General features: G+C 39.2%; 1 protein-coding gene across 1 annotated transcript; it reads left to right on the top strand.

Annotated features, from left to right (window-relative positions):
• Positions 1-8210: 8210 nt before the first annotated feature.
• On the top strand, positions 8211-12624 carry LOC148779431 (uncharacterized). The gene is made up of 2 exons (XM_088852658.1): positions 8211-11054; positions 11682-12624. Exons 1-2 carry the CDS (start codon positions 10490-10492, stop codon positions 11705-11707), a joined length of 591 nt encoding a protein of 196 aa, XP_088708784.1. The 5' UTR covers positions 8211-10489; the 3' UTR covers positions 11708-12624.
• The last annotated feature ends 407 nt before the right edge of the window (positions 12625-13031 follow it).

Below are 13031 nucleotides of genomic sequence, written 5' to 3'. Positions count from 1 at the left end.
AAAAAGCCTAGCAATTTCCATGAATCTTATCCCAATCTAATTTTTTCTCTTATTTTATTCTCAAAACAAACTTTTTTTTACGTGAATACCTTCAAAATAAAAAGTTCATTTTTTTAAGACAAAAATGCTCTTTACAAGCACATAAAATCATTTTGGTCAGATTTGAAGTTGACTTTTGGACCCCATAGAACATTGTCGGAGCACACCATCACACTGCCAGAGCGTATAAGTGCTGAACGGCCCTAAGATAACTATCGGACCGAAACTGGGTACTCCAGACTGCCCTTTACATAGTGTCAGAGCATTAGAATTCAGTAACATCCAGTATTCACAAAATCGAATAGGAACGGTTAAGCGGACATGGGCTTGGAAGCGGTTTAACGGCCTAACCGGTTAGCCGGCCGATTCAACTGCTCTAACCGGACAAGTCCCGAATGGTAAAAAAGGTGTTGAAAAAAATATATAAAAGAAATCTACTAAAATATGAAAAGCATATAAAGAATGATTAAAACAAAACATTCAAATGAAGTTGAAAATTTAATGCAAAAAATGGATTTTAACCCATTTTATATTTTCTAAGGGCTATTTTTAATTTTTTTAAAAAAGATGGGAAAATATAAAATTGAGTATTAATGACCAAAACAATTTTTAATCCTTACCATAAAATAAAGGATATTTAAAAATGCATTACAAATCAAATTCCTTATGTTTTAGAATTTATATACATTTTTTTATTTTATTTTATTTAAATACCGGTTGACCACCCTAACCGTCCAAAACCGAAACCGGCCAATGGCTAGTTCCGATCTAACCGAGCGTTTAGCGGTTAAATCAGGCGATTTTAGGAACAACATCTACTGCCGGACCGCTCATTGCTACTGTCGGACGGCCCTTTGCAACTGCCTGACCGCACTTTACACAATGCTGGAGCCCTATTGGCGGACCCAATTACACAGTGTCGGAGCCCCTATTTTGGTGGGATAGAGGAGTGCAAGAGCCCTATTGTCGGACCGCACTTACACAATGTCAGATCCCCTAGTTTGGTGGGATAGAGGAGTGTCAGAGCCCTACTGCCATAACACACTTACAAGGTGCTAGAGCCCTATTTTGGTGGGATAGAAGAGAGAAAGGCATGAACAAGGTAAAAGTAAGGGAGGGTAGTTTAGACATTTTTTTATTTTTTATTTGGTTGGGGGGTATTTGTATAGAATGTGTAATTTCGAGAAAAAAAAGTTAGATTTGGGGTAAATTACATTGGAAAGTGTGGGGGATTTCTAAGTTTCCTTAATAATAAGGGAAAAGTTTATATAGAGTGGAGGCTCTAAACAATCACATTCGAGCCTCCCTCAAAAATTTCACTAGATGAGATTGTTTTGATGCCCAAAAATCCTCAAATTGATCATCTCGATATCAAGATGCATGGACATGAGAAAAATTGATTTCAAGTTTTAGAAATAATGTATTTTGTAATGTATTTTTTGACTGTCAACTTTCAAGGTTTCATAGATCTGTCGATCTACACCATTTTTTAAGCTTTAAACTTTATAAATAAAGATGAAAATATATTTTAAAGCTATCACAAAGATTTCCAATGTTGGAACCACATTTCTCATTACTATTTAAAGGTAGGCTCTAATTTGATTGTTTAGAGCCTAGGCTCTATAAAAACTACACCCTAATAATAATTAGGAAAATGTTTCTATGAGGCTGAAGCCCTATGCCAATAAATAAGACCTCAGTCTACTTCGTCGATTTGTTTTGGACGGTACAGATATCACCCATACATAACAAGAGTGACTATGGCACAGGAAGACCCGGTAACCTCTGGTTTTCTTTTTAGTACTGCTCCCTCCCAGAGGGCTTTCTTTCAGATGAAGGGTCCCTCTTCTTGTGGAGATTTATAGGAAGGCGTAGAGATTCCAAGAGGGTTCTCTTGTTTGTAGATCTGCTGCTTTCTCTCTCTGTCTCTAACCCTTGAGTCGGTCACCTATTGAAGAACAGAAGAGGTCCTCTGCTTGCCTAGTTCTACCAATGATTGTAGTGTTCTCGAGAATCCTAGCTTGCGAAATAGAGAATTTCAAATACCGAGATTCCAATTAAGATCGTGTACATGATTGGCTAAATGCGAAGTAGATGAATACAACTATAAATCAAGTGCAATAAATAAAACAAACAAAAAAAAAGGCACGCCACAGTAACACACGATTTACGTGGTTCTCCCAGTATGGCTACATCCACGATCTCGACAAAATAGAAATCCACTATAACAATAAAAGTACAATTTTTGGGATACATGAAATAATACCTATCTCTAAACAATGATAAAAAACCATCATTGATCTTCTCCTCTAAACTTGTTCTCGTGGCCGAGCAACACCATCGATAAATACCTTCTTTCTCACCGCTACTACTGCCGAAAAGATAACCCGAGAGTAACCGATAGGTTTTATTTCTTTAGAAGTGAAAAAAAAAACCTAAAACTCCATGGGAATACCGCATCTCCTTTGGAGGCAATGACTAACTATTGGGTACCCATTGTAGAAACGAAAAGCAATCCACGAAAAACAAAAAAGAAGAAACAAACACAAAAGAAAGAAACAACCAACCACAACGTAAAGATATACGTGGTTCGATAACCAACCATACGTGGTTCGATAACCAACCACAACACAAAGATATACGTGGTTCGATAACCAACCACAACATAAAGATATTTGTGGTTCAGCAACGTGCTTACGTCCACGGGAGATTATAGTTTCTTTACTGGCAATGAAGAATAGGGTTATAATGCTCTTTCTTCCTTATGCCTCTCTGTTTTTATCTAATTACAAAGAGATCTGTGTTTTTCCCTTAACCCTTACCTTTGGATAAACCCCCAATCGCAACGATATATATCGAGTCTCAGATAGATGGTACAAATTACTAAATCACTCTTGTACGGATATATATCACATCCCAGATATATCGAATCCCATATACAAATATATCTGAATTTTTCCTCAGGGGCTACGCCCCTGAACCCCCACAGGGGCCAAGTCCATCAAGTCAACCTGTCAGGATGACTCCTTCGAGCCTCAAGGCCTACGGGCCTTCAGCCCTTTGGGCTTTTAATGGCCCTCCAAAGTCGTCTTTCTGACTCCATATTGGCAGATCTATTTCCTCCGAATACAAGACATCAATCATCAACACCCATCTCCTCTTTGGAGATCTATTCCCATAACCCCAAAGGGAGACCCTCAAAATGATAGGATATTATGCCTTTATTGAGAAACAACCATTAAAACTTATCAGCAAGAGCTGTTGAATTGCTTTCTTTAGAGAAATGAGTTTGCTTTCTTATGAGTGGTTGCCATTTCTGCCACAGTTTCTTAGGAAACCCTATTTGGGACCTTCAAATGAGGAGAGCAATGGCGTCCAAAGTAGTTCTAAGGCAAAGGAAGTCACCTAAAGATGCAGCGTCTATTGTTTGTACTAGAGAGAGGGCATGGATTTGGCAAAGGAAGATCCAATAGGGCATGAGCTGAGCAATTGCAGGGGTGTAGTCTCTTTCATTGATGAACTCACATATGAAATTCACGACAGTAACCTGATTGCAATTTCCGCTTGTAATGACACGAATTTGTTAGAAAAGAAAATTTACTGGTTTCATGTCTTTGAGGTGCATCTATTTAGAGAGAATCCTTTACTAGTGGTTTAGAGGTGCATCTATTTAGAGAGAGAATCCTTTATTAGTGGTTTAGAAGAAAAGCTTGAGATGAACCAGTTTACTGGGAAGCTCCCGTTTCCTTCTTCAAATGCGTGCTCCATCTTCCACCATTCAGAAAAAATAGACGGTACATAAAGGTCACAATCATTCTTGTCTTTCAAATTTTAAAGTGGTTGGCTATAAGAGTGTCATAGAATAGACACAAAATTCAAAAAAAAAAAAAAAATCTCGAATTTCATAACTCACCCTCAAACTATCCAATTTGACATTTAATGAGTAGGAATGACTGTGACCTCCATATACAAAAGATAAACTCTCTTTATAGAAGATCACCTAATTCCCTATCTTCTCATAATTTGGCCACTCTCAATTTAACAATTAATCGCTTCATCGACCTGGTGGACCGGGCGATTCATTCCATATCAGTATCCCATTTAAAACAAAAATAAATCAGTACTACACTAACCTCCATCCAGCTGGGGTGATTTTGAGATTATTGATATTTAAATTACTGCTCTAAGATATCAATATTTTATTCCTATAATTTTGCTGAGTGTTTTAGACACCAAACCAGTGGGTTGAACAGTCTCCGACCTTTTTCGAGCCAGCTTAGAATCACTTGAGCAGGCTCCCAATTCTTGGGCCTTATTGTAGAATTATTTTTTTTTCTTTCAATATAGATAAGAACCAGTGTGGAAGATAGTGTGTTAGACCTGGACAAGTCCTCTATGAGCAGGCTCCCAATTCTTGGGCCTTATTATAGAATTTTTTTTTTTTTCTTTCAATATAGATAAGATCCAGTGTGGAAGATAGGGTGTTAGACCTGGACAAGTCCTTTATCAGTTTTGAGTTGGCTTGAACGGTTCCAAACTTGTATGACAAATTTTAAAACATTGTATTTTCTTTCAAATACAAATATATGATTCTCTGGAAGGGCATCCCTCTTCTCGATCCAAACCGATCATCAGATGCGTCTAGTGGTGCATCTTGATCCTCCATTTTACCATGGGGGTCCAATCCAACCTTGTACATGTATAAGTCTCAACAATTGCTTAAAATGTGGTTCTGCCAATGTATATCTGGATAAGCTTGTTCATGGAAATGGACAGTTCAGATGAACTTAGTGCATCTTGCATGTAAGAAATTTCTCCCATTGAATCATTTTGAAAGTTGGAGGAATAAGAATAAAAATGGGCATATGATGGAAATGTAGGCAGGAGCATGCGTAGTTTACTTCTATTTCCTTGGTCAGATGACCTCCTTGGGAAGATTTTTTTTTTTTTTTTGATAATATTCAGTGATTTTATTGCTTAGGACGAGATTACAATACTTTCAACCATAAAGAACATTAGAAATAAAAGAGAGAATGAAACGCTGCACCTTTCTTCACACAATAGTCTACAACCTCATTGGCCCTTCTATAAACATGTCTAAACGATACACATAGGTCGTTCCGAATCTCCATCACACCCAGCCAAAGCAGTCACAATCTCCATAGAGGTCTTGAAACGTTGTTGCACCAATTAATAACTTTTAAAAAATCTCCTTCAACGACACATGGTTGCTAAAGACCTCTATCTTTCAATATTTTCATCCCTTGTAAAACTGACAACTTTTCCACTTCATTTGCTACTTTTTCCCCACATGGGCCGGCATGATAAAGGATGATCTCTCCACTTGAATTCCTCACAACTCTCCCCACTCTAGCTGGTCCCAGATTCCCCAAAGAGCCGCCATCAAAATTCAATTTAATACTGCCCATTCCTGGAGTTTCCCATCGGCCCATAGGTCTTGATTTGATAATTCTTTGCACCATAAAATTAGATATACTCACTTCTTGTCTACCTTTGATACACCAAAACCTTTCTTTGTAATCGAAAACCAACTCCACCATATAGGTTGAATCCTCCTTTGTACAAACACATCTTCCAACGAAACACCTTCAAAAGTCCGTGGGCTCCTTTCCAACCACACTTCCCAAAGAACTATTGCCCTACCAATCTGAAAAATTAAGGATCCAACATTAAGCCACCCATCAAAATTCATATGTTCAACAATTTGAGTATGGTTTTAGGACAAAGGCCCTACTATACCCAATTTCCAATACAACCAACACCATCTTTCATACGTAAATGGGCAATGAAGAAACAAATGATCCCCACTCTCATCATTTTCCTCACAAAGAAGGCAAATATTAGTTAGAGTTTGCTCTCTTTTCATTAGATTATTAACTGTCAGTGTCTTCCCTTGAAATAACCCCCACAAAACACCTTAACTCTTTGTGGGATCTTTCATGACCAAATCTTATGAAGGGAACATCTATTCCACCTAATCCTATCATAAAACAAACGACGGTATGCTGATTTTACCGAAAAGCTTCCATGACTCTCCACTTCCCACACCAAATCATCCTCTATCCTTGGAAAATGCTGACCCCTTCTAACAAACTAAGTAACTGAGAGTACTTGCATGAAATCATCATTAACTCTGTTATACCGACAGTTAATTGTCCAAGAATCCCTTCCCTATTGAACACTTAACTTATCTTTGCCATGGGATCAACAACAACATTAAACACCATAGGAAATGAAACCTTCAATAGGTATTCGCCCAGCCACTTACTATGTCAAAAATGGACTTTAGACCCCTCTCCGATCTCCTATCTAGAGTATTGTAACATAAATCATCTATTTTGCAAAATATACCTTTCTAGACGATGGATTGAAATCCCCCTCTGCCGCCGCCTCCGCCTCCGCCTATTCATTGGTTATTTCAATCCTCACCATACTTTCCCTTCAAAATACTAATCCAAAGAGCTTCCTCTACAGGCCTCGCCCTCCACCACTACTTTGCCAACAACGCACAATTAGTATATGTGAGTTTTCTTATACCTAGACCACCTTCTGCTACCGGAGTATATACTCTCTCCCAACTCAGAAGATGATATCTTTTCTCGAAATCCCTTGAATCCCAAAAAAGGTTCCTCATGTGCTTCTCAATCTGTTTTGATACTGACATTGGCATCATCAGAAGAGACATATGATAAATAGGCAAGTTAGACAAAGAAGATTTAATCAGAGTAGTTCTTCCATCTAAAGACATATGTCTTGACTTCCATAGATCTAGTTTTGTATTAACCTTCTGAAGAACTGAATCCCACACTGATTTGGGCAAATCTTCAATTCGAAATTGGTAATCTTTACATCCCAACTGTAAGGCAAGTGATGAAACAACCATAGAACGATTTTTTAAATATGAAATTTTGGTAACCACCTTAGAATCACTAGATGATTATTCTCCTAAATAATGAAATTTGAGTTTTCTAATACTTAGATCTCACTTTCTAAAAACTGAACGGTTTCTATTCAATCTTAAGACATTGTTTTTTTCAAGTGTTTAGAGGGTACAATTAGAAAACTAATCTAAGTGTTAAAGAAATTATATCCCCAAATTTTGGGGTCCTAAAACTAGGTAAGGTTTTACCATTGGAAATAAATGAACAGTATACTCCCAAGGGAGTAGAATATCTTTTGATAAGAAATGAGCAAATGGTGTAAAATGTCATTCGGTGGCGTGTCGTGTAATTGCAGGTCCTTAATGCTTTTCACTATCCTTAGTCAAATGCTTGACGTGTATGTCTCCTTCCATATCAATGATGGCTTTCAAACAAAGCATGGCCAATTGGTCCAAACCCCAAGCTTTTTCACAAAGAGAGGAAAAATGCAAAGGATCTTCAAATTTTTCACAATGAGATGGAAAAAAGTAGCATGGGCCTTTCCCAATGGGGATTGAATACTACAAGATCGTATATCTTTGCACAACCACCATTAGCCGTAAAATTTGAAATCAAGCGGCCAAATATGTGTCACCAACGTGAGCAAATTAGGCAACAGGACTTAATCGGCAAACCATAAAACCAGTGTTTAAAAAATTAGTGATTCGATCTGGAATCGGGCCAGATCGAAAATCGATTGAACCATCCCGATCTAAATATATATTAGGATTTGGCGTTTTAAGAAGTCATGCACATGTGACATCACAAATCGGATATATAATACGGATTTACAACTTTAAGAATACATGTCATATGACACCATACTTTAACCACGCATGGGCCCCACTTTCGTGGAGCACAACTCCCCTCCCATACGAACCACACATCATTTTAATTTATGGGATGACTATTTATAACCCACATCCTTCCACCATCCAACGAGGTGGAATAAATACTTTTAACTTTCAAGCTTTACATCACACTCCCACTCTTTTGGGATATTTTTTTAGAAAGTTTGCATTATCATTCTCTCTTTCCCTTATACAAATAGACTAACATCCTTTATACAAGGAACCGCTAACGTCCTTTTAGATTAATTATATTTACTTTTATGATTTTTATAATTTACAAAAAAAAGTACTTAAAATTAAATTTTAATTCTATATAATTACAAAAAAAGAAATTAAAAATAATATATTTACAAGAATTCCCCAAAAAATGAAAGATGGGTTTGTGTTTATCCGCGACCTAGATCGGCTGAGAGGTTTGTAGAGGACGAGAGGTATGAGTTTTTAGAGAGAAAGAGAGGGTCGTTATTTGGGTGGGTTACAAAGAGGGGCGTGTGAGGTTTGCAGAAGAGGGGTTTGGGCTTGGAGAGAGAGACTAGATTTACAGAGGGTTTGGGGTTTTAGAGAGAGATAGGGTCATTATTTGGGTGCGTTACAAAGAGAGGAGTGTAAGGTTTGCAGAAGAGGGGTTTGGGCTTGGAGAAAGTGACTAGATTTGCAGAGGGTTTGGGGCTTGGGATTTGGTTTGAGAGAGAACTAGGTTTGCAGAAGAGGGGGTTGGGTTTTTGGAGAGAGAAAGAGAGAGATGGAGTTTTAGGTTAGAGAAAGAGGGAGATCTGAGCGGGAGGAAGTAGAGATAGCCAGAATCTTTTGCAGTGCGACGCCGTTTTTTGGAGGGCCGAGATCTGAGCAGAAGGAAGTAGAGAGAGAGAGAGGGGGATTATTGGGTTGTGAAAAGAGATTGGAAAAGTAGAGAGAGAAAGTAATGGAAAAGGTTTCTCTGCTCTTCTGGTTCAGAGTTGGGGTTTTCTCTCAATCACTCTGCTGTTCATTGAGAGATTTCACGCACAATTGTGTTGTTACTTGTTAGTCTTTGGCCCTTCAACCCGCGTTCCCTTATACTTTTTCATGCACATAATTACTGATCAAGGTAATTACATGCTTGATATAGAAGGATGATGGCTTTGTGTAAAAAAGGGTGATGAGAGAAGTTCCTTCTAGGGTTCGTGATGGTAAGTTCTGTCTGGCCCTTAGTTAGGATTTTATCTTTTGAGTGGGAAGAGCTGAAAATAAAAAAGGAGTTCTTCGTCATTGGATCGTTCTCTCCTCCTATCTCAGATTTCTGCGGACTATCTGATTGGGCCTAGAGAGGTTGGAATCTTTCATACTATCATGATGTGAAGATTACTGGTGATAACAAAGTAGTTTTTAAGCTGCCGTTTAAGGATGAGATTAGTAGAGCTCTTCGTAATCAATTATGTAGGTTACGTCGTAGTCTTCTATCGTTAGACCTCTGGAAGCCCTCGGATCACAAATCTTTTATTCAACATGAGTCGTTGTGGATTGGCCTTTTTAGCATCCCGTTGCATGCCTGAAACTTGGGCATTGACAAAAAGATTGCTAATGTAGTGGCCACTTATGTGGATATAGAATGAGACTCTCTCTTGAGTAAGGTCTGCAAGACGATTTGGGTCAGAGCCTCCACAGATGTTGGTGCTCAGCTACCTGACAAAGTTTGCCCTTCTGTGGAAGGCGACTCTTTCGAGGTTGGCATTGTTAAGGATGGTAGTCCACAGGGAGTACTTGGACAACCTACTGCTTCATGGTCTCTGAATTTGCATCAAGGGAACAGGAACCCACAGATGCCAAAATTTGGGAGGTTGTCGGAGCATTCATTCACAGAAAAAGTTGTTTATGTGAAACGATCGTCGAGAAAGATACATAATTTCAAATCCAAAAATCAAGTAACATTGAAGGTCTCAAAAAAATGGGCTGCGGTCGGACGGTTTCTTGTTTACACGGAGGGTTTTTCGCAATCTTTTGGTAACTGCCATCTGGATTATGATATAGACAATACTAAGAAAGTTCTGAAGAAGGAATGTAACAAGGAAATCTTTGCTTCATCATTGGATGTTGACATGTCCTGTCGGCTTCTGGGTAGACCAACAGTAGGGGTTTGTAATCCTGAGGGTCCACCAAGGTTTTTTGAGCCTGGTTGTTATAATACTCCAAAAAGGTCGGCGGAGGACAAGCAATTGATTTGTTTGGAAAGGGAACGTCTCCCATCATGTCAGCCTTTGTTGGGAAGGAGCAATAATCAAGTACAAGTGGCCTTTAGTTGGCTCAATTGCCGTGAAAAAGGTATTCAACCTCAAGTTTCCAAAGAAGGTCTTCCCCTTTGCTCGGAGAGTCTCTCACCTTCGGCCACATCCCTGGTTCTCCTCCTTCTCCATTACAAACTCGTGGGTCAGGCTTAGTGCCTCCTCCTCCTTGTATGTTTCCTGTACTCTAAGAAGATGCATCCTCTCCTGTTCCGCCTAGCTACCGCCAAAAAGAGTAGGACTCGCTTTGATCCCCTTTTGGTTGATTCCCTTGCGATAATGGTGATTGAGCCGGAAGAGGAGGGTGCGATTATGGAACATCTAAGTGTAGCACCTGTGTTAGGAGAGGAGTGGGGAGGAGTTGGCTACTCAGCCAGCTGAGGAGACTGATGCTTTTCATATGCAGATGGTGGTCTCTCATAAGGCTACTTCGATCAACATCAGTACTTCCAAGCACACTCTTCTTGTCTTGGAGTCTACGGATGATATGTCGCTAGTGGGGAAGATGATGGTTGAAATGGGGATGGATGATGCCCCACTTGTGACTATGATGGATGCTATTAGAGAAAACCGCAAGGCTAAGGTTGTAAAGACAACTGAGAAGCAACCTTTTGTTCATGTGAGAGATTCTAAGTTTATGGAAACTACTTTTTTATCAGATGGTGTTCCTGTGCTTCCTACTGGTGGTGCTTCTGGGGTGAATGTTGATAAAACGCCTAGTGACAAATTGAAGAATGCTGGTAAGAAGATTAAGGTTTTCCACTGTGATGTCCATTCTTCGGCTAGACTAGAGGTGCATGGGGTGCCTAAAGGTGGATATTTGGCTGCTGCTCCTGCTATTCTTGTTCCTGAGATGGTAGAAGTAGGCTTTGACTCGTCATCTTCATCGTCCTCATCTGATGGAGAGACCTTTGAATCAAGGTTGCTCGAAAAAGCCTATTTTGGTGGTGGTCTTTCTAGACCAGGTTCTTCATCCTCTACCTTACCTTTATAATGAATTTGCTTTCTTAGAATGTGAGGGGTTTGGGTGACCCTAAAAGAAAATGGAACGTTTTGTGGTTAGTGGCTAAGTATAAACCTGTACTTTTGGTGTTACAAGAGACAAAACTTCCTAGCCTCATGCTTGTGGGGGTGAGGGAAGTTTGGGGCCAGGGGGCAGTGTCCTTTGTTGGTATTGATGTAGTGGGTAGTTTTGGAGGCTTATGGATTCTTTGGGATCATATGATTCTCTCCTCTTTTGAGACCATTATCAGAGATAATTTGCTTTTGCTGGGTTTTAGGGGTCCTAACTTGGATTTTACTTGGGGCTTTATGAATGCCTATGGGCCAAATGCTTATTCGTTGAAAGATGATTTCATTTTTGACATGCATTATGTAATTCAGTTTGTGCCATATCCTTTTGTCATTGGAAGGGATTTTAACCTTATTAGGTGGCCTGATGAATGTTTAGTAGGACACCCAATTAATTTTTTGATGAGAAAGTTTAATGATTTCATCGAGACCAATGCATTCTTCAACCTACCTATTGTTGGTACTAAGTTTACTTGGTCCAATAATGGTATAAGTAATCTTGCAATGTCTAAATTGGACAGATTTCTTGTGGCTGCTGACTGGTTAGAAGTTTACGCACCAGCCTCTGTGAAATTAGTGGTGTGACTCTCCTCATATCACATCCCCATTCTTCTAAATACATGAAGTCTGAGGGGAGGGCCCAAGCCTTTTCGCTTTGAGGTGGGATGGTTAGCTAAAAAAGAGTAGGTGGAAATCATTACAAGAACCTGGCTGAATATGGCGGTGATTGTCAGATGGATTTCCAAATTCACAAAAAACTGTTGTATGCTAAACAAAAGTTGTTGGATTGGAAGTGAATGAATAAAGTGGATATTAAAGCCAGGATTGATGTGGTCATTGCAGATATTGAAGGTTTAGAGTATGAACTGCATAATAGTGGAGAATTGTCCAAGGCAGTGACTATTGATAGGAATATGAATTTGAAGGAGCTTGAGGAGTTACGTAGGATCAAGGAAGTTTATTGAAAGCAGCGTTCGAGGAATAAGTTGTTGAAAGAAGGCAACGTCAATACAAAATTTTTTCATGCTATTGACTCCTCTAGATGAAGACAAAATGACGTTTGAGGATTGACGATCCCTGGAATAGATCATGAGAACTTTGTGGCCATGGAAGAGGGTGTAGTGAACCATTTTAAGAAGGCTTTTTCTAGAGAGGTTTTCTTGAGTCCTAGATTTCCCAATGTCCCCTTTAAGGTGCTTCAAAGGGACTAAGCTTGCCACCTGGAGAGACCCATTTCTATGGAGGAATAAAAAAATGATGTTTTTTCCTTGGCTGGGGATGAGGCGCCGGGTCCAGATGGTTTCCCTATGGTGTTTTTTAAAAAGTTTTGGGATATTTTGAATGAGGACCAACTCACCATGGTCAGAGAGTTCTTTATTAGGAGTCAGATCTTTAAAGGTATTAACTCTACCTTTTTGGCTCTAATTCCAAAAAAATCGAATATAAGTGAGCTTTCTGATATCAGACCTATTAGCCTGCTTATGAGTACCTATAAAATTATTACCAAAATTCTTGCTGAGAGACTTAAAGAAGTTCTTCCCTTCCTCATCTCAAAGTCTCAATCGACGTTTAGTAAGGATAGGCAGATTACAGATAGTGTTCTGGTGGCGCAGGAACGCATTCACTCTCGTGTCCTCAGTAAAGTGGAAGGTGTTATGCTAAAGTTGGACATGGCGAAGGCTTATGATAAGGTGGAATGGGGGGTATTGTTAGAAGTTATGAAATTGATGGGTTTTGGTGATAGATGGAGAAGTTAGATTTATGGGTGCCTTTCTTAGGCGCACTTCATTATTCTGTTCAAAGGAAGTCCCACTGGTTTTTTCAATGCCACTAGGGGACTTAACCAAGGTGATCTTATAGCGTCTTTTCTT

This window comes from Amborella trichopoda, chromosome 12 (genome assembly GCF_054954075.1).
Source record: "Amborella trichopoda isolate Santa Cruz 75 chromosome 12, AtrichopodaSantaCruz75HAP2 v2.0, whole genome shotgun sequence".
Taxonomy (NCBI): Eukaryota; Viridiplantae; Streptophyta; class Magnoliopsida; order Amborellales; family Amborellaceae; genus Amborella; species Amborella trichopoda.
Note: the sequence above shows the minus strand (reverse complement) of the source record. Positions and strands in the feature narration are given on the sequence as shown.

Excerpts from the sequence above, each read along its gene's own strand:
- LOC148779431 (XM_088852658.1), top strand. The coding sequence starts at position 10,490 with ATGCAGATGGTGGTCTCTCATAAGGCTACTTCGATCAACATCAGTACT. Across the intron at positions 11,055-11,681 it reads TGGTGGTCTTTCTAGACCAG|ATTTCTTGTGGCTGCTGACT; the intron begins GTTCTTCATCCT and ends TAAATTGGACAG.